The sequence below is a fragment of the Camelus ferus genome, chromosome 7 (assembly GCF_009834535.1).
Source record: "Camelus ferus isolate YT-003-E chromosome 7, BCGSAC_Cfer_1.0, whole genome shotgun sequence".
NCBI classification, from domain to species: domain Eukaryota; kingdom Metazoa; phylum Chordata; class Mammalia; order Artiodactyla; family Camelidae; genus Camelus; species Camelus ferus.
Genome location: NC_045702.1, coordinates 46004045 through 46025266, shown reverse-complemented (window position 1 = coordinate 46025266; position 21222 = coordinate 46004045). Strand labels below are relative to the sequence as shown.

At 37.2% G+C, this 21222-nt stretch overlaps 1 protein-coding gene across 2 annotated transcripts; it reads left to right on the top strand.

The window, feature by feature from the left end:
• The first annotated feature begins 870 nt into the window (after positions 1–870).
• Positions 871–20847, top strand: FAM221A (family with sequence similarity 221 member A). 2 transcript variants are annotated; one of them, XM_032483850.1, is made up of 7 exons: positions 872–1021; positions 3199–3372; positions 6295–6485; positions 8092–8298; positions 12163–12270; positions 15476–15558; positions 19780–20847. In XM_032483850.1, the coding sequence occupies exons 1-7, from the start codon at positions 957–959 to the stop codon at positions 19843–19845; spliced, it is 894 nt and encodes a 297-aa protein (XP_032339741.1). In that variant the 5' UTR covers positions 872–956; the 3' UTR covers positions 19846–20847. The 2 variants fall into 2 exon arrangements, with proteins under 2 accessions (XP_032339742.1, XP_032339741.1); XM_032483851.1 differs by lacking the exon at positions 3199–3372 and having other exon boundaries at positions 871–1021.
• The last annotated feature ends 375 nt before the right edge of the window (positions 20848–21222 follow it).

The following is a 21222-nucleotide window of genomic DNA, read 5'->3' as shown; positions in this document are numbered from 1 at the left end:
TTGGGAGTGAGACCTGCCTGCCTGCCTGTGTAGGAGGACCGACTCTAGATGGGAAAAAAAGGGCACTGAAAAGGGGGGCACCTACACAATCTGTCTATATCATATTTTGCCTTTGGGTCCTTAACTATCCAGGGAAGTATTTCTGAAACAAAGTATTGGAATTCAAAGAATTATTTTTCTTACTGTTTGCCGATTCTCCCTCCCAGGTAAGTCTTAGACGGCGCTCAAGATGATTTCTAGAGAGCCTCAGAGTTTGACTTCTGTATAAATGATAGATTTCCTGTCTCTTTTCCAGGTTGCTAAACCAAATTACCAAACGCATGGTAATTCAACTTTAAAAAGGATTTTGTGGCGAATATTTCCAAAGGTTTTTTTTTTTTTTTTTAAATCTTAGATTGTTTCTACTTGTTCCCCCTTGAACCTGCTGTTGACTTTCTTTGAAGGATATGTTGCTATAGCGACAACAGAACTGGACGCACATACTCAGCACTACCAATTTTACATCACTTTTTAAACGCCAATACTGAAAACACAGTTGGCGATTATGAGGCAGGCCTCAAACTATCCAGAACCTTCTCGCAACCAGCGAAAACGCTGCACGAAGAATTAAGCCATATTCTGTGCGTCCATCATATGCAAGGCATTGCACTCCCTTGGCAATCGTTATCTGACAAGGAGACCTACCAGACCAGGGAGAAAGGGTGACGGGGGCAAGGCGTGCGGAGGGTGGTAAACAGCACCTGATGAGCGGCGAGCCTCAACTTGGAGACCTGGTTTCTGGCGCTCTGCGTGGGCGGCCAGGTGGAAGCGCGCGCCCCGCGCGGTCACCGCGGTCCGCCTGCCCGGCCAATTGGGAGGCGGGCGGGAGGGGGCGCGGCCGGCCGGGGCGGCTCGCGTGCGCAAGGCGGGCTGGGGCGGCCGCAGCGGCGAGGGAGCCTCTCGGTTCCCCTCCGGCCATGGAGCGGCTGACGTTGCCCCCCGGCGGTGCGGCGGCTGTGGACGAGTACCTGGAGTACCGGAGGTGAGGCGGCGGCTCCGCGGGGCGAGGATGCCTGTGGCGAGCTCGGTCCCTCTCGCAGAGGAGCGCTGGTGGCGGGGGAAGGGCCCGGCGCCGTCTCGCCGGGGCTCCCGGAATCCGTTCCCGGGCTGGCGGGGGAGGCTTACTTTGGCTTCAGGTTTCCTCTTTCTGTAATTAAATATTGTAATGACACGCAGGTCTATTCTAATAAATGCCTTTCGGGGCGACTTAAGAGGTCTCCTGTTCTGACCCCTTTCAAGGATTATTAACTGTAGATTTATGAAGATATCCAATTGTTTTTTTCTAAATGGTCACTGCAAGTCGCGTATTGAGTGCTCGGGGCCTATAAAAGCAGATTTAAAATTTAGTCGTGAACTTCAAACGTTCTCCTAATCCCGAGGTGCTGGTTTTAGGAGAACTACACCGACTGGTGTAGTTTCGGTGGTTCTGGAGAAACTCTTCTTCCCATACTGGTCGCTCAGCAGCCCCTAGCCCTCTCTGGGACCCTGACAAAGGCTGATGGTACCTGCCTCTGCTTAAAGGCAGTCGCCCCACAGCACTTGGGCATACGGGTTCCTAGCTGACTGCACTTCCTCCGACTGCCTATATAGGTGGTATACTTTTGGGTAACTCCTAGAAATACCTGTTAATTCTAAGACAGAAAAGTGAATGTGAGAAGCTTAATGGGTCAGGCCTCATTCCTGGTTCAGGTAACTCCAGGAGCCCTGTACCCAGAACAGCTTCCATCCAGTCTTCACCTGGGGCAGAGCCGGCTCTTTTAGCCTCCAAATCTCCAGGGCTTTTCTCTGGGAGCAGGTTGCTGGGCCCTGGTGTTGACCGGCAAGTTAGATACTTAGATGTTTAGGTATGTGGATTGTGGGCCTCTAGTTGTAGTCTCTTGCTTAGCCCAGAAAATATTAGGGTCTGGTAGGAAATTATTTTCCAAAGATAAACAAGTCTGGTATAATTCTCTATAAAAGTTAGAGCCTTGCTGCTCAAAGTGTAGCAGTCATGGACCAGCCGTGTAGGCATCACCTGGGAGCATCACCAGACCCACTTCAGACATAATTTATCTGAATATGCATTTGAACTAGACCTCTTGGGGATTCTGTAAATAAAATAAAGTTTGAGCTGCACGGTTTAGAACTTAAATGCAAATGATCTTTCTTTTAAGATAGATATGCATTGGTCTTAATGTCTTTCTAGTACCTGTTGGTATACCTCTTGGTAGCTGTAATAAAGTGAAATGACCCAAAACTTATCTCAGAATAAAATTACCCCGCCCCTTTTTTTTAAACTATTGTGTATCTAATTACTTTAAGTAATGAGGAAGGTTGTGATGATTCATAGCTTCTGAGTTGATCTTACCTACCTCAGCTAAAGGCTTGAAAGTAGAAAAAGGTATGAATTGGCTCCAAATTATGTAGCATTCTGCAAACAACACTTTTCATAACATTTAAAGGGTGTATTTTCAAGAAGAGATTTCTTCAGTTTTGAACAAATGCTTTAATTGTGCTTCCTTTTCCTCCAGGGAAGCCAATTCTTAATCTCTTAAGAAATTTGTGTTGGCTTAATTTTTTCCCGTAAAATTTTGAAATCCTACTTCTGGAATTAAACAAGGATGCACCTGATTTCTCAGCACCAATGGGGATTTGAGCAGGTGCAGACCCAAGGGTGTTTGTGGGTCCCACCTTAGTTTAAACTTCTGGTCAGGGTTTGAAGTCAGATAGGGACAGTATTTATGTTGTCTTCTGTGTTGATGTTCTCTGTACTTTTTGGGGGGTAGGGTTACTATTTTTAAAGGAGGAAAATGTTAGAATTTTTAGCAGTTTAGGCTCCAGCTTTTAATGAGAAGAATGAACATGTTTGCTTCAGAATCACAGGAGAAATTGAGATGAATATGTGGTAATTCTCCAGTGGTAAAACTGGATCCATAAAGTCAGATGTTATGAATTCATTGACTTTCTTTTTTATAATCCTCTTTGATATGGGGAGCAAAAGCTTTATTACCATTGTGTGTAATTTTGCTGTTAACATGAACCTAAGTAAAAAGTAAGTAAAAAAATAAAGCTGAAGCAGCCTTTCCTTTGACTATACAAGTATAGTTTAATTTCAGAGGTTAGTATTTTTAACCTGGAAAATAAATACCCAAGGCTCAAGAGAAGTATTTCTTATTATAGAATTGTTGGTGAGGATGATGGAGGGAAACTTTTTACTCCTGAAGAATATGAAGAATACAAAAGAAAAGTCTTACCTATGCGCTTACAGAACAGATTATTTGTGAGCTGGCGATCACCAACTGGAGTGGATTGTAAACTTGTGGGTCCAGAGACACTGTGTTTTTGTACACATAGGTAAGATAGTTTATTACTAAGTTGTCTAGTGATTAGAAAATATAACACTGTAACAAAGCATATCTTCCTTCTATAAATAACATGATTTGTGATAATTGAGAAACATTTGAAAACAGACCTTTATATAATACGCCAGAAATCATCTAAGGGTTTTTTTGTTGCTGTGATTCTAAAATTCCTATTATATCCTATTAAAACTCATTATGAAGTCCATCACTGTAAGCACCTCTTCTCTTGCGATGGTCAAAAAAAGATATTGGTGCTCCTGTGGCTTTAACAGGGGTCTTTCATTTAGGCTGGGGAGCAGAGTCAGAACTGATTTAAGAATTACTTGAGTTGCCCCACACTGAACAGCTTGGGAATCTACAGATAGAAGCATTTCTCCTCACATTTGCGAATCTCCCTTTATACTTTAAGAAACATGTTGTGTGAATACTTTTTTATTGACACGCACAACCACACACTCACACCCCCACCCACCCACTCACTCACCTTTTGGGGGAATTGGTTCCATGACCTATTACAGATACCAAAATGTGGGGATACTCGAGTCCCATAGCTGAACCCTTCTATCCGTGGATTCCACGTCCTTGCATTCAACCAACCTGGGATGATAAACATAGTAGGAACACAGTGGTTTGTTTAATGCCCAGATATGGAACCTGTGGATCCTAAGGGCGTACTGCATATTTATTGGAAAAAATCTGTGTATAAGTAGACCCACACAGTTTATATTGTTCGAGTCAACTGTGTGTGTGTATATGTATGTATGTGTGAATGTGTGTGTGTGTGTGAGTGTGTGTGTGTGTGTATGTAAACACCTTTCTTTAAACAAAAACAATCACACAGCTTTTTATTACAAATGGTCTTTTTCTGAGAAAAGCATATGGAGGAAAGGACATACATGAGGCTCCAACCATTGATGTGTGTTACCTGTACCTGAGGTTGGCATTTGGCAGTGTTTGTCGTGTTCTACTTTATGTTTTACGACTATCACGGGTCACGGTTGTCAAGCTCAAAAGGACAAAGCTGCTTCATGGAAAAAATCACAGGAACTATTACGTGGTTTTAGGTGACAAGTTTAACTTTCTGTTCCAAAGGAACCATGGGAGAACCGCCCTGTTCTGATAGTTTCTGGGGCTCTTTCCTGAGAGACTCTTTGTGTAGTTGCTATTTACTGACTTGCAGTTTGCCAGAGGTTGTAAGGCAGTTGCTAGGATGAGTAATGTGTATAGATTGACTTAAAAATTATTTAGCAACCCCAACTGAAAACACTGTGGAGGAATGGAGGATGAGGATTATGTTGATACCTTTCAGAATTGGAGAGGACTTTGGTAAATTTGTGTTAGTTTTATCATTTGTTCTTGTAAACATTTAGTGCCAGTCTCTTATTTATGTGTAATTACATAACATGGAATTAACTTTCAAAACTGACCAGACTCTACTCTGATGGAAAAGTTCTTTAGTACCAGTCACTCAGTGAGATCTCTTAAGTTAATTTTTCCCTAGTATAAAAGTGAAACATTATTAAGGAAAATGAGGAATAAATATATAGAAATATAGAAGTTTCACCACCCAAAGGCAGCTTTTAATGTTTTACTATGTTCATGTAGTTTTTTCCTTTACGTTTCTTACTAAATGAAATAGTTCATTTGTTGTTAATTATGTATGCATATAAATATTGAACCACTTTTCCGTGACAAAATCACCAAAATGTTTCCACATTGTTACATAGTGGTTGTAGACAAGATTTGGGATGCCTGCTCGATATTCCAGCTAGTCCAGTGGTATTCACTGTGCTTTCCTTGAAACTGTGAGGGAGTCTCAGGTGTACTAGGTGGAAGGGTTAGGGGGAAGGACAGACTCCAATTCTGGCTCTTTCCTTTGCTTTAACCAAGTCTGCTTTTATCTATATTATCTGTTATGGTTCTGTGAAAGATTTTATTTGAAGAAAGGATTTCACTGCTGAGAAGCTGCAAACTGTTTTCTAGTAATTTACTTACCCATTCCCTTGTTACTAGTATGTTGTATATATTTTGCTATTGTAAGTACTGTTGCTGATACTGTCTTTATGCACACAGCTCTTTCTATACATGGAATTATTTTCTTAGGGTATATTTTTCAAAAATGGGTTAAAGGATGGATCTTTTTATGTTTCTTGAACCATAATTAAATGGGATTGGTTCTTTTGTAACACTCTTGACAGTGTTGTGAAATATATGTAAATAGGAAAAAAACTTTGGCTCTCTTTGCTAAGTGAAAGTGATATCTCATTGTTATTTTAACATATTATCTAGGATAATATTGAAAATAATAAATTTAATATTATTTTACTGAGTATCACCATTTGAGAAGGAAGCCAATGATTTGAGAAAATTATGTACAGCATTTTAACAAAGAGCTTTAGGTTTAAGGTGTGATACTTTTTTTTTGAAGTTAAAAAAGTTTCAAAAGTTTTTTTGAAGTTAAAATTGAGTGATATTAAAATAAATTACATGAATATATGTTTATTGAATTTATTTCAATGTTAAATAGTAAACCTGTGGAAATAAATTTAAGAAATGCACTTTGGTAAGAAGAATTTTCACAAAGAACTTTTTTCATGCTCTTGGGTTGTACTTCCATAAAAAAGAATCTCTAGTGGTCAGTATTTTATGAGAATTACATGATATTTCTTTGTATATTGCTGTGAAAACTCTTCTTAAGTAACTAAAAATAAAAATCTGCAAGGGTGAAGATTTTCTCCTACCAAAGCAACAGAGTTGACAAATACTGCATGTCATGTGAGTGTACTTCACCTTACTAACAAGAACAACGAAACTAAAGTGAAAAGGATAAAGAATCATTTTGCATCTAAAAGAATAGCAGTTATAATTTCTGGCAATCCCTGCATTTTTCCCCCTTCCCTTTGATTTTTTTCAGGTATAAGCAGCATAAAACGGACTTTGAAGCGATTCCTCAGCAGCGCCCCATCAGTCTGCCTTGCAGAGTGACTGGCTGCCCCTGCAGGGCCTACCTCTACGTGCCTCTGAACGGCGCGCAGCCCGTTCGCTGCCGCTGCAAGCACTTTGCCGATCAGCACAGCGCTGCGCCTGGCTTTACCTGCAATGCCTGTGAGTTTCCTTATGATAAGCACACGAACAGGATGCTTTTAATTCTTTATTGAATATTTCATGCGTCTCTGTGCCAACTTCATTCAGCTATATTGTTAAAATGAAACAAGTACGAAAAATTTGATGGATAGCTATTCTAAAATTTTATTTTTGTGGAGAAGCGGAGTTCTTTATAGGCTTCACTGTCATCAACTTCAATATCTTACCTCATGTAATTCAAATAAGTAATAGATTTTAAAGAATCACTAGATGTGATCCAATTCAAATTTTTGAATTGTGGAAGTTTTATTAACTGAATTTTATTCACAGAATAATAATCCTTAAAAAGGATTTTATAAGTATGAAAAATTTTTATAATTTGCTAACAGATTATTATGTTATTTCCTAAAACATAGGTTGATGGGGAAAGCAAAATGTAACATGACGACTTTAACACTATATGCAATAGCACCCTTAGCTCAATACCTGTATCCAAATTCCAGCCCTTATCCCATATGCCCTTTCTCTTGATCATCCTTCTTAAAAACCCTTTGAAATCGGTAGGATATTAGTCCAGTATTTTTCTTCAGGAGATAGTTTTTCCAGTTGTTTTTGTAGTATCTTGAATTGAAGTCTTATGATGAAATATGTTAAAAAATATTTTTAATGACAGTGGCAGGAACAGATATGTTTTACTGGCTAAGTATGGGAGTATTTGGGTAAAACTTATTATGTACCTTGATTCCCATACACATTTGTCAGAAGTGTGAGTCTGTGAAGACTTTGTTAATGGTGTATTCTGGACTCTATTTCAAAGGCTTGTTTTTTTATATATAGCAATTAAGATATAATTCACATACCATATAATTATTCGTTTCAAGGGTACAATCTAATGATTTTGAATATATTCACAGAGTTGTGCACCCGTCACCACAATAAATTTTAGAATATTTTTGTCACCCCAAATGGAAACTCTGTGTCCATGAGCAGTCACTCATTAGTCCTCCCTCCCCTCAGTTCTAGACAGCCAGTAATCTACTTTCTGTCTCTATGGATTTGCCTATTCTAGCATATAAATGGAATCATACAGTATGTGGTCTTTTCTGACTGGCATCTTTCACTTAAATAGTTCTTATGATTCATCCATGTCATAGCATGCATCAGTATTTCTTTCCTTTTTATTGTTAAATAGTATTCCCTTGCATTCTTTCTGTGTCTATGGGTTGCTCTTCCAACATGGCTTTCCTGGGGGATTGACCCATAGAGACATTTTTGCATTATCTCTTCACCACTGGGCTGTTACCACACCTACTTTGAATTCAATATTTGAGGAGAGGGCCTACATTTCCTGGATCACCAGTGTTTAGCCCAGTTTCCTTTAGTCCTAGTTGGTTTTTCCAGTTTTTTTTTTTTTTCTGCTGCATACCCCCTTACCACTTTAGCATCTTTCTAGAGCAGTGGCTGAGAGGAAGTTAAGGGGCTAGAGGTAAGGGGTACAGGGGCCAGAGGACAGCATATGAGCAATCCAGATTCAGGTGATTTTGGCCAAGCTAAGTGATTTTTAGGGCAGACATCTCAGTATCTATACTTAAAAACCTTTAACTTCTTTTACATCTTGTTGACTCAGGTTCTAAGTGTTCAGGATTTCATAGCTGCTTCACTTGTGCTTGTGGTCAGCCTGCATATGCCCATGACACAGTAGTGGAAACTAAGCAAGAAAGACTGGCTCAGGGAAAGCCAGTGGGACGAGATGTTCCTTATGCAGCAATGGGAGGATTAACTGGCTTCAGCTCACTGGCAGAAGGCTACATACGATTAGATGACAGTGGAATTGGTAAGTTTTAATACAAAAAATGTGAGCTTGTCATACTGTTTTTATGTGTGCTAACAATAGTGAAGCCATATATTTGTTTTGCACTTTAAATTCTTCATGGTTTTTTTTTCAAAAAACATTCTTTCATTTGATTTTTATTGTTTAAAAAAGGTTTAATGCTACTATGCAATATATGATTATTATAGAAAAATTGGTAAACACAAAAGAAAAGATCACTCCTACCCCAGTACTTTTACCCAAATCCCAACTCATAACCCCTTTGTTTGTCATAGCTGAATAGCATTTCTTTTATTTGATATGATACAGTTTACCTATTACCTATTGTCTGTAATTTTTGCCATTGTAACCATCTGATTTTGGAAACATAGGCTTGTGTCCACGTGTGTATATGCACATGCATGTATGTTCATGTTTTTGCATCTGTAATGTATGATCACATGCATGCATGTGTGTCTGTACATGTACGTACACACATATCTGCTTGCGTATATAAACACTTAAGGTAATACATGAAAAAATTTAATTGGAGCTATCTCAAACTATTGAAGGTAGCTGGATCCTTCTGAGTTGAGTGAGACTGAGGGGAAGAATTATGGTTCCTTTCTATTTTAAATACTTCTATGTATGTGGAATTTTTTTTTTTTACAGTAAGCATGTATTTTATTTTTTCATTACAAAAATTGCATAAATATAGATGAATATTTTCTTGTTATAAGAGTCAAGCAATAGAAATGAAGAACAAGTTCCCTTTGAACATTTCTCTTTACCTCAGATTCTTTCCTAGAGGGTAATTTGCTGTCATCAGTTGATAATGTATTTTTCTTCTTAACATGCATTTTTATAGTTTACTTTTTTTTAACTTAGAAAAATTTTGAAGGCCTGTTATCTGGACACACAAATTACTTATTTTTTTTAAACTCTTTCATAGTATTCCACACTATAGATATGTATCAGTTTATCTAAACCATTTTCTTGTTCATGGCATTTAGATTGTTTCTTCTTCTTCTTTTTTTTTTTTTTTTTTTTTGCCTTTACAAACAATCCTGCCCCCCAAATCCTTGAACTTGCTTCCTAGTACACTACACAAATTTGACTCTAAGGTAGACAGAGAGAGGTAGAATTGTTGGGTTGAAGTGCATGTACATGTGAAATTTTAATGTATTCTGTCAAATTGCTCTACAAAAATGCTCTACTTTTTTTTTTTTGCAGGAGGGAAGTAATTAGGTTTATTTATTTAGTTTTTCGATGGAGGTACTAGGGATTGAACCCAGGACCTCGTGCATGCTAAGCATGTGCTCTACCACTTGAACTATACCCTCCCCCCTAAAGATGCTCTACTTGTTTATATTTCCTCTAGTGATGTTTTAGCTTACCTATTTCCTCACATTTATGCTGATCACTGATATCATTAAACTTAGTTTTTTTGCCAGTCTAACATGTGAAAATGTCATCATTGTTTCAGTTCGATTTCCCTGGTTATTGGTGAGATGAAAGTCTTCTTATATTTAGAGGCCATTTTACTTTCCATGTGTTGTCTGTTCATATACTTTTCTCATTTTTATATTTTTATCTTTTCTCATTGATTTATAGGAAGTCTCTTATATATTCTGTATACTAATCCTTTGTATTTATTTTGCAGATATTTTCTCCCAATATGTCATTTGTCTTTTAGTTTTTTAAAATTTATTTGGTTTCTTTATAGCTTTTAAAGATTGGAGGCAGACCTTCCCTACTCTAATTTTATAAATATATTTTCCTTCAGTGCTTAATTTTTTTGCTTTTATGTTTAACTTTCTCATGTATCTGAAATTTATTTTTTCTGAAAGTGTGAGGTGTCTGTAACTTCAGTTTTTGTCCAAATTGATGGCAAGTTATCCAAACACCATTTTTTCCCAAATAATTTGAAACTTTATCTTCACTATATTCTATTATACTTTCTGTTTTATGCTATTGGCTTATTTGCCTATTTTGTGCCAGTATTTTTTTTTTAAATTATTATTCTTCATAGTGTGTTTTGATACTTGGTATGGTAAATTCTCCCTGTTTGTGCTCTTTTTCAAGATTACCTTGATACATTTGTGCATTTTCTCTTCTAGGTTATTTTACAACTATCTTATTAAATTCCATATATAAATCATTTTAAAATTTTTATGGATACATGATTGTATTAGATTGTTTATAAAAAGGCAAATGTTTTCTGTTGCTTTTGTTACCAGTCATCATTACTTAATCGTAGAATTTTAAAGGTAAATCTTTCATTGATTTTGCAAATACAGTTGACCCTTGAACAACAGCGGTTTGAACTGTGAGGGTCCACTTATAGGTGGATTTTTTTCAATAGTAAACACTATGGCACTACACGATCTGCAGCTGGTTTGAATCTGTGGATGTGAAACCATGGATACCAAGGGCCAACTGTAAAATTATATGCAGTTTTCGACTGCGCAAAGGATTGGCACCCTTAATTCCTGTGTTGTTCAAAGGTCAACTGTAATGATATTTTTGCCTCTTCCTTTCCAATATTACAACTCTTCTTACTCTTGACCCATCAAAATGGCAGGTACTTTCAGAACAGTGCTAAGTAATAGTGGTAGTAGTTGGTGTCTTTGCCTTTTTATGACTTCTGCTATTTTATCACTTAAGTATCTTTATAAGACCCTGAGAGAAGGTGGAGTGAAGAAATGTGAGAGTGAGGAGAGGAAACATGAGATGTTTTTGTCTTGATTTTGGACGTCAGGGAGCCTGGAGCCGAGGGACACCTGCTCTGTGAGCCATGTGGAGTCTTGGACAGAGATGACCTCTTGCTGGAATTTGGTTTCTTTATGATGTGGAGAGAGCCCATGATTTGTAGCCACAGTGGGTGCTTGGAAGGCAGCTGAGCTGTGAGGCAGCAGCATGGCATGTGTCACAGCAAGGGGTAATGGGGACTCCAGAGCAGGGCTGAAGGTGGGTCCCCTGAGCACCGGGGGATTCAGTAGAAAAAGTGGCAGGCATTGGAGGGCTCTGTACCTCTAGTGAGAGAGTGTGAGGCTGCCAGGCCCTACCAAGCTGAGAGACTAAAGGACAGCTTATGCCGGTCTTGAGAGTTTAAGATCAGTCGTGCACACAGCAGACAGAGGACAGCAAGAGGACCGGGCTGGACCTGAGCCCCCTTCTCTGATCTTCCACAAGCCACAGGAGTGAGGGGCTGGGGCAGGGATCTGAAGGACTGAGCAATTCCCGCACTGTTCACATTATAAGACAGGACTAACTTTAAAAACCAAATAGGACTAAATGTTTATTTCCTTCCCTCTGCCTGTGGTATGGGGTAGGCATATGGGGGTGGGGATGGTTTGTGAAGAAGGCAGAGCACTTGTTGATTTTCTCTGCAGCTTCCTTCAGTTGGCCTTTGTAGTCTAGGGTTTAGGATTGTGGACGTTTCGTCATTTCATTGAAGAAGTTTTCTTTGTTTTTCATAATTTGTTTTTAGATGGTTTCCCAGTGAAGAATAGATGAAAAATACACTTATTCTGCCCTCTTCAGCTAGAGGGGTTTTTTTTTTTTATTGTGGATGTCTTGCTTTTGATAATGTTTCGTAGGTATATTAAGGTTTTACATTTTTTGCTGACATACAGTTACATTTGTGTGTAATATGTATATATATTGTTTCCTGTGAAAAAGGTCTCTGAGAAGTGCAGAAATACTTTTACCCATTTGCTTTTACTTTATATGGCAGATAAAAATCTAAATAAAATTTTTCTTTTTATGGAAGGGATTTTTCTAATGACTCTTATGAGGTTCTCATTTATTTCATATGTGAAATAACTTCTTTGTGTCCTAACAAATAGAGATTGAATTTTCATTCTTCACATATTTTCTTCTCAGGTGCCCCTTCAATTGAATTTTTAGACTCTCCAGTTGCAGCCACGGACCATCCATTTCTCAGAGTGTTTCAGGCATCATCTAGCTCTTCTCCAGAAACACTAACAGATGGTAATGAAATTAAGTTGAGAAATACTTTTGGATGTAGTAAATAAGAATATATAGATTGATACATTTTCCAGATTACTCTTCTTTTCTCCAATATGACCACAATTTGATTATCATTTTACTTTTATATTTGCCAGGCACTGAGAAAAAGCAAGAAATTTCATTTTTAATTGGGAAAAATTGCTAAATCTGAGAATTATGAGGATTCTGATAACATAAAAATTTGAAGTTTAAAAACCTTATTCTGGCACATATTATTGCTTTGATGTTGGGATGAGAGAGCCCTCTAGTGGACTAATTGCCTTGATCCTTTAGGCTCTTCCAAACAAGATGTAATTCATTGATGATAGGTTAGCAAGGTTTTACCATTTATAAATTACACATAAAAATGAATAGAATTAATTTTTAATCAAGTTTAAGTTTCCTATTTCTTTTATTTAAAACAAGAATGAAAACAATGAAGAAGGAATTTGTATAATTTATGAGGCATTTAACATTTAAAAATATTTTAAAATGAGAATTTTCTTTGCTTTATTTGTATTGTCATACAACCTTTTCATGTACCCTGACTATTTCCACAAGGGATTCTAAGGCTGCTTACAAAACAACATACAATGAAGTAATTATAAAATGTAGATAGAAGTAAGAAATCAAAACCAAAAAGAAAAGGACATAATTGTGTCAACTTTTTAAAAAATTGAAGTATAGCTGATTTACAGTATTAGTTTCAGGTATATAACATAGTGATTCAGAATTTTTATAGGTTATACTCCAATTAAAGTTATTATAAAATATTGGCTATATTCCCTATGCCATACAATACATCCTTATAGCTAATTTATTTTATATGTAGTAATTTGTACCTCTTCCTTCCCCCACCCCCCGTCTTGCCTCTTCCAACTTCCTTCTCCCCACTGGTGACCACTACTTTGTTCTCTATATCTGTGAGTTGTGTCAGCTTTCAAGGTTGATGTAATTGCTGCATTAGGCTGCAGTTTTGACTGAGTGTAGTGGCAGCCAAGGCACAAAGGGATGTGTGATAAGATAAATACTTTTCATTATTAGAAAGGAGGAAACTTGAATTCCTTGGTACTAATGAAAACTATACCAATGCTAGATTTTATTTTATTTTATTTTATTTTTTTTGGCAGGGGAGGTAATTAGGTTTTTTTGTTTTGTTTTGTTTTGTTTTGTTTTTTTAAGAGGAGACACCAGGCATTGAACCTAGGACCTTGTGCTTCCTAAGCATGTGCTCTACCACTTGAGCTATACCCTCCCCGCAATGCTAGATTTTAAAGATGTCTATGTAGTGACCCTCAGTAATGCAGTGGCCCATGGTTCTTAAAAACTTTTTTTTTCCGGCAAATACAGCATATGGTTGGTCATTTCTGATGCTTACCTTTGATAAAAGTGGTAACATCCGATTTTACCAGATAAATGGTAACATACCATTAAAATGTAACTCAGTGAAGGTGATTTTTGCAAGAAGCTTAGCTCAAACGGTCCAGTGTGATCCATGAAAAGACCCAGAGTTTTCGGATGAATGGATAGATGGCATATATTTTAAGCAGTTTTTCTTAGCAAGGCTTTTGTTAGATAGTTGTTGACAGAGTGTGATTATATACTCTGCGGTGAGTGTCTGGAGTTAATATGATTTTTCTGCTGCTGGTTGAGGGTGAACTCATATGCTTGAAAAATGAAAATAGGTGTTCAGGTTGATATTCTGTTTTGGACGTGAAGGGACCCAAACCAAGACATTCACCTGAGATGAAGGTGAACTCTTCTGTGGAACTAGGTGCTTGATATGCCTAGAGAAAAAAACAGATTTCCTTTGATAACTATGTAAGTGTAAAAAGCTAAAGCTCTAATCTGCTCTTAGAAACAATGATCAGTACATATATGTAAACTAAAAAAAAAGTGCAGTGTACTGTATATATGTATTTACATGCAATATAATGTATATTGCAGTCGAACTGTAATAATTCAACCTAATAAAACTGGAAAAGGAAAAAAAATTGGAAAGCAAAAAAAAAAAAAAAAAAAAAAAGAAAGAAAAAAGAAAAAAAAAAAGAAAATCAGATTCTCCTTCCTGAAGCAATTTTAAATTTCTTTCAGCATGTCAACTAGTTCTTGGTAAGTTTTAAAAAAATGAATACCATGGAAAATGATTAAAATTATTTTGAAAAATTTCAAAGCAGGTAGTAGCATCACTTGTGGTTGCCTGCACATATGGTCTTAGTCCGTTTAGGTGGCTGTAACAAAATACCATAGTCTGGGTGGCTTATAAACAACGAAAGCTTACTTCTCACAGTTCTGGAGATGGGGGAGTCCAGGACAGAGGTGCCAGCCTGGTTGTGTTCTGGTGAAAGCCAGTGCCTTCTTGTGTCCTTCCGTGGTAGAAGGGTTGTGGGGTCTCTTAGAGGAGACTAATCCCATTCATGAGGGCTCCACCCTCATGACCTGAGAACCTCCCAAAGACCCACCTCCGAAGACCATCACATTGGGCATTAGGATTTCAACATATGAATTTCAGGGAGACACAAACATTCATACCATAGTACAGACCTTCAATAGTTACTTCTGTGCATTATCTGTTACAGTGTCACATGCATTTCTAGCTATAAAATGTGAAACGTAGCTGAGCAAAGCTAAGTGTGCTCTTATGTGAAATAGCTATATAGTGTTATTTAATATGAACCACTTAAGTATTTGGAGAATATTTGCCAATGAAAATTACTTTTGTCTTATGATGCTCTGCTTTCTAAAAAAGAGGTAGGGAGTAGGATCAATGATTCATTTAGAGCATTTCTGCTTTGAAAAAAGAAAAATATCACTAGGTAGAAAGAAAGGTTTCTTTCTGTTTTTTTGCATTTCAGGAGAATTAGTAATTATATAAATATATTACATATTACAGTTGACCCTTGAACAACACAGCAGTGTTAAGGGCGCTGACCCCCGTGCAGATGAAAATCCTCATGCAACTTTATAGTTGACCCTTCCTTTACACAGTTCCTGTGTATCCATATGTCCTCCACATCCAGAGAGTCAACCAACCCAGAATTATATAGTACTGTTATTTTCAATATATACTACTGTTTAACGTGTAGTAGGGATTTATTGAAAAAAATCTGTATGTAAGTGGACTTGCACAGTTCAAACTCATGTCGTTCAAGAGTCAACTGTACTTAGAATGTTTTTTCCTTATTAGTAGGTACAAGTAGTCAAGTTTCTTCCTTAAGTAAACCTGAAGAGGATGATATGGCTTTCTTTGAAAGACGATACCAGGAAAGGGTAAGTCTGTGGGAAAAATCTGCATTAAGCATTTACTTGTAACAAAGACACTGTAGAATAATTATATGTTGATTGTGGATCATCATGAAAAATAATTTATAAAGTCTTTATTTATAGCTGATGTTAGGCCTTAAGACTTATTTAGGACAATTCAGAGAGAAACAGGACTAATGAATTTGGTATATAATACACTGGTTAATTTATGGAGGTCACAAAGATTGACTACATATGAAATTGTCAATAATAAACATCAACCATCAGCAGATTTATAAATTATGTGTGTATTGGGTTATTAATGTATTGTGTTTCTTCTCCTTAGTGGATTCTAGGTATATCAAGTTAGAATTAACGCAGTAGCCTTTAAGAAACAACACTTAACATAAACGTATTTTAAAAATTTTCAGGGCTCAACAACTGCAGTATTGATGTGTTCCCTTCTTTCAGTAGTGATAATTTCCATCAGTTCATCACCACACTGTACACTCTTTGAGAATAAACATAGTATTCCATTTTTTGTGTTTTCCCCAGAACTAAGTACTGGGCCTGTACATAATAAGTTTTCAATAAATATTTGTGGAAAATTGAAAAAGTAGACACAGATCTAATTGATACTTGCTTTCAGACATGTCATCTTCTTATACATTTGACATTTGATCGATTTCATTAACACTGTTCATATTTGAGAGTTTTGGGGGTTTTTTGTTTATTGCCAGATGAAAGGATGCTGGCTTGATGAGGCATGGGGGATGATATGCAGCCATATGGTACCTTCCCCAGGGTGCTTTCCTTAGGTTTACTTTATAGTTGCTTTGTGTGTGTTTATTATCTCTCCTACTAGGTGATAAGTGCCATGAAAGTAAAAACACTTGTCACTTTTTGTTGTATTCTCTATAACTCTTAGATAAGAGCTTGCTGAGTAACTGAAGGTGTGGAAAAGTGAGACCATTAAATAAATTCACCATCCAAGAGCAGAGGAAATGAGTAGGGGACAGGCAGATTAGCATGTTTTTCCTAATGAAGAGTGTTGAAGTAAAGGAGGAGAGTCCTGGATGTGATCTGAGGCAGAGCTAGAAAATAGAACTCTCTGCAGTGATGAAAATATTCTGTCTGTGCTATAGCCATTCATCATATGTGGCTATAAAAGTCCAAGTTTAAATAAATTAGAATTAAAATTTTATTTCCTCTTGTCACACTAGCCACCTTTCAGGGGCTCAGTAGCTACATGTGGTTAGTGGCTACCTTATTGGACAGTGCAGAAAGTTCTTTTGGAAATCTCTGTTCTAAGAGAAAGAGGTGGTAGTAAAACCTAAGGGAGGAAGATGAAATGGTCAGAGTGAGGAAAGAAGAGGCTGTTTTTGCAGCAGCATCAAGGATAGAGTTTTAATCAAATCAATCTCTGTTCTTGGAACACACGTTCACAGCTGAATTTTGGTTTTTCCTCATGGGCTTACAAGGCACAGTGTTCTCGGACTCCTTCCCTCCCTCCTACAGAAGCTTGGGTGGTGTTGACTGCCTTGAAAACATGGCGGTGGTATTTGCTTGTCGGAAGATAATGGGGGGCGGGGGGAGTTCTTACCTGTGAATGTTTTAGGGAATATGCTTGACCCATGCAGACTGCTTATTATAAATAGACCTAGAAGTTATGGATTTATGAGATGTGGTTTATAACTCTCCAGCCTGTGTGATTTATAGATTTATGAGATACAGCTTATAAACTCTCCAGCCTTGTGATGAATGGAATATAAAAACTAGGAAGCTCAAACTGAAACAACTTCCTCTGAGCTGATGTGTACCATACACATTGTTTGTACTTGCTCTTTATTCTGAAAAACTAAGACAAGCACCATTGAGGGAAAAGGGAGGATTAGGAAGCTGAATCTGATGAGTCCAGGGCCCCTTTAGAAAGCAGTGCTATGTCTCTATCTGGTTTTTACTTGTACCCTTTGCTAATCATTGATATCATTTGGTGTAGGAAAGAATCTATGATCAGTGTGAGTTGATTTTGATAATTGAAGCCTTTACGGTAACATAGTTTACTAACTACTTTTATATATTATTGAAGAGTTGCTTCTTAGCTTCTTTTATGTATTAGGTCTACTTGTTTTCTTCCCCTGTGAATGACCTTTGGTCTCTTTTACCCAAGAAAGGAGAATTTTATTAAGGAAATAATTATTGAAGGTCAACTAGGTGCAAGGCACTGTGTTAATGCCAGGAAATTAAAAAAAAAAAAAAAAAGGAGCAAGAGGAGGTATCTTTGCTCTTCGAACACTGTATTAGGTAGATGGATTTGCAAAGTACTGTTTGAAATGAACAAACACTGCTTTGACTTTTATTTGTTTAGCATCTTTGCTCTTTTTTGATGTTACTGAAGATCTAACTTGGCCCTAAATGAGAGAGGTAAGGAGACTAGCATTTATTGAGTGCTTATTAAGTACCTACGTCTTTATATATATGACGTCTTTATATATATGATCTTATTTACACCTTTAGAACAACCCTATTACATAGTACCTATTACTATGACCCTTTTATTTTTTTCTAAACAAACGGAACTATTGCTTACATAACTTGCCTCAAATGGTAAATAAATGGTAGAGGCAGGATTCAAGTACTCTTCTATCTGATTCCAAGGCCTGTAATCTTTGCCTTAGAATGGAGTGTTCTTTGGGGGTCCTTAAGATGACCTATTGAGTGGCACAGTGTACAAGAGTAATATGAGTGTATGATTTTTGAGTGAGGTTCCCAACCATCTCAAAGAGGGGAGAGAGGGAAAAAATGAAAAAATGGGGGAGAGACAAAGGGGGGATTCATTTATTACTGGTAAGTTATTTGCAGTGTGGTGAGATTGGGTAGACTGGTTTGAAAATCAGGTCCCTTCTGGGTTCTTGGTATTATTCCTGTCACATGAGAAAGTAAGAGGCCTTGCCTCCACCACTATGCCCCATATTTTCTCTCCCCCTCTTCGCAGGGATGAGACAGTGGTGCTGCCTCTGGGAACTGGTGTGTGTATGAGTGGTAGTACGAGGAAGGTGGGTTTTGTGTTCTCTGGAGTCTTTTCTTTCCCCCATGGAAGTGGTTTATATGTTTCTAAAAGGTCAGAAGGGTGCTACTTAAGGGTATGCAAGCTTCTTTGTTTCAGTTTCACTGGAGAAGGTCAGCCTTCAGGCAGATAACTGTCAGAAATGTAGAAATCAGAATTATAGGAAGCTGTCTTTTAAGCAGTGTGTGTTCCAGAGATAATCCAACTGGATTAGGTGTATTCTGTAACCCTGTAGGGAATGTGCATAGGCTAGATGTAACATTAGACATTTAATCTTTTTTCTTTTAACATTAGTGGCAATTAAAATGAATAATTTCACCAAAGCAATATTCATTATATGTTATTTTTATTAAAATGCTTTTGTAAAGTTGAAATCAAACCATACTTGATTTTTTTAATTAAAAACTTTGTTATTCTTTAGCACGCGCATGAGCATGTGCATGCACGCGAGCATGTACATACATGCGCACGCACACACACACACACACACACACACACACACACACACACACACACACACACACACACACACACACACACACACACACACACACTGAGGTAGAGAGAGACAGAGCCCCTGACAGGTCCCCTCTCTGCGGGGGTCTCGCTTTTGTGCTCCTTCTGTGAGTCATGGGCATTCAACCCTTTGTTTAGCCAACACTCCTTGAGTCTCTCCTGTGTGCTGCACCTGTGTGTGTGACTGCCTCTTCCCCTTCCCTCTAGCCCATTCTCTCTCTGTCTCTAGGACATTACTGAAATCTGCCCTGGCTCTGAGAGAGAGGAAGAGGAGGAGGGAGAGGAGTTGGGAGCTTGCATACCCCAACAAACTGTATTTAATTTAAAAATGCAGTTATCCCAAGAAATAACTTGTTAGCCAGAATTCAAACTCTAAAAATACAATGTCAGAGCACAAGTTCTTGACTATGAAGTTCAAAGGCAATACATGGATGCAATACATTCCTTTTATGCACTGTGTGTATGAGTTACTCATATTAAATATTTTTCTTACATTACAATAAAAAAATACAGTTGGATCCGTTCAACAGATTTTGGCTTTAGTATTTAGTAGCTTAATAACTGTGCTAATTAAGACATGAATCCAAATGAGGTATGTGCAAGCATTTTTTTTTCTTTAGGATGTTTTACAAATTACTGTATCAACAAATATTTTAAATTTTCAGATAAAAATGGAAAAGGCTGCTAAGCAGAAAGGAAAAGCATTGCCATCAACTACAAAACCTTCATGAAGACTACCGGGGAAATTAAAACATATCGTCCAAATGTGTCTTTTTTTGTTAATTATTTAAATATAATAATGCAGTTTATTTTCCTTCAAAGTATTTACTTCTTTTATTGTGTAAAAATGTCTTTTTGGATGTTCCCTTAATTTATTTAAATTAGTGAAAATACCTTATATCACTTTTGTCAAAATTCACGATTTACTACTTTGTATAAACTTTTCCTCTCTCCTAACAAACATGGTTATTTTCATGTTAGTCAAAACCTTAAAGTACAGTAAATGTTTTTAGTTTATAATAATTTAACTTTTTTAGGCTATTAAAAATTAAATATATTGAGAGTTTTGAACAAATATATAAGTATTTCATTCAAAACAGTTAAAATCCTTAATTGTTTAATTTTTCAAACTTTGTAATGTTGTAAAATAAAAAACTGTATTTTAAAATTATTTAATCATCTTCCAGTGGTATCTAATGATAAAATTTTAAGTTGTTTTGTTAACTCTGCATTGTATATAAGTGTATTGACATTTCCTGTGTGCCACTTCAAGTTCTCTTGGCCCACCTCTTACTCTAGTACTGCTATGAAACACTTCCAAGCAGACTTCTGACAGCTTCATATGGAAGCCATTTGATGGCACTTTGTCTTGGGACCATGTCATTACTGTCTTGCTTTCTTCTCTAGGGATCCTCTGACACAGTGGATGTCACTTGGGATGCCCACTGGAACCCCTCTGCATCAAACATGTATGAAATATATGGGTGGGTTAATGCCTTGGGACCAGCCTTGACTATTAGGGAGGTGGAAGCCAATAGATAAATACTCCCCTTCTATCTGCTAGGAGGACAGTTCTGAGATGCCTTTCATAAGCTTTCTCAGAAAATCCTGTGGGATTGAGCACTAGTCACCCATTGCAGTGGTAAACCCCATAATCCTTATGTTAGCTTTCTCATTTTCTGCTTTCCACTCCATGATCCCTGTCTCTGGTTCCGTAAGATCACTTCCCAAATAAATTTACCTATTTTTGAACATTTGTGTTATGCTTTGCCTTTGAGCAAGGGGCAGGATGGAGCAGGACAGCATAGGATTTCATCATGCTTACTCAGAAGGGTGCATAATTTAAAACTCAAATTGTTTATTTTTGGAATTTTCCATTTAATATTTTTGGACTCTGGTTGACTATAGGTAACTGAAACTGGAAAGTGAAACTGTGAATAAGAGGGGACTACTGTGCACATTTTTTTTTTTTAGTGCACATGGAGCATTTACTAAGAGTGAGTGTATTTTAAGCCATAAAACAAGTCTCAATACTTTTAAGATGATTCAGATCATAAATTATGTCCTCTGACTACAACAGAAGAAGTTAGAAAACCAAGGATATCTGG

What these genes read in the sequence shown, in the direction of transcription:
- FAM221A (XM_032483850.1), top strand. Translation starts at nt 957, where the DNA reads ATGGAGCGGCTGACGTTGCCCCCCGGCGGTGCGGCGGCTGTGGACGAG. An exon ending in GAGTACCTGGAGTACCGGAG is followed by an intron (nt 1,022 to 3,198) that starts GTGAGGCGGCGG and finishes TTCTTATTATAG; the next exon opens with AATTGTTGGTGAGGATGATG. An exon ending in TGGCTTTACCTGCAATGCCT is followed by an intron (nt 6,486 to 8,091) that starts GTGAGTTTCCTT and finishes TTGTTGACTCAG; the next exon opens with GTTCTAAGTGTTCAGGATTT.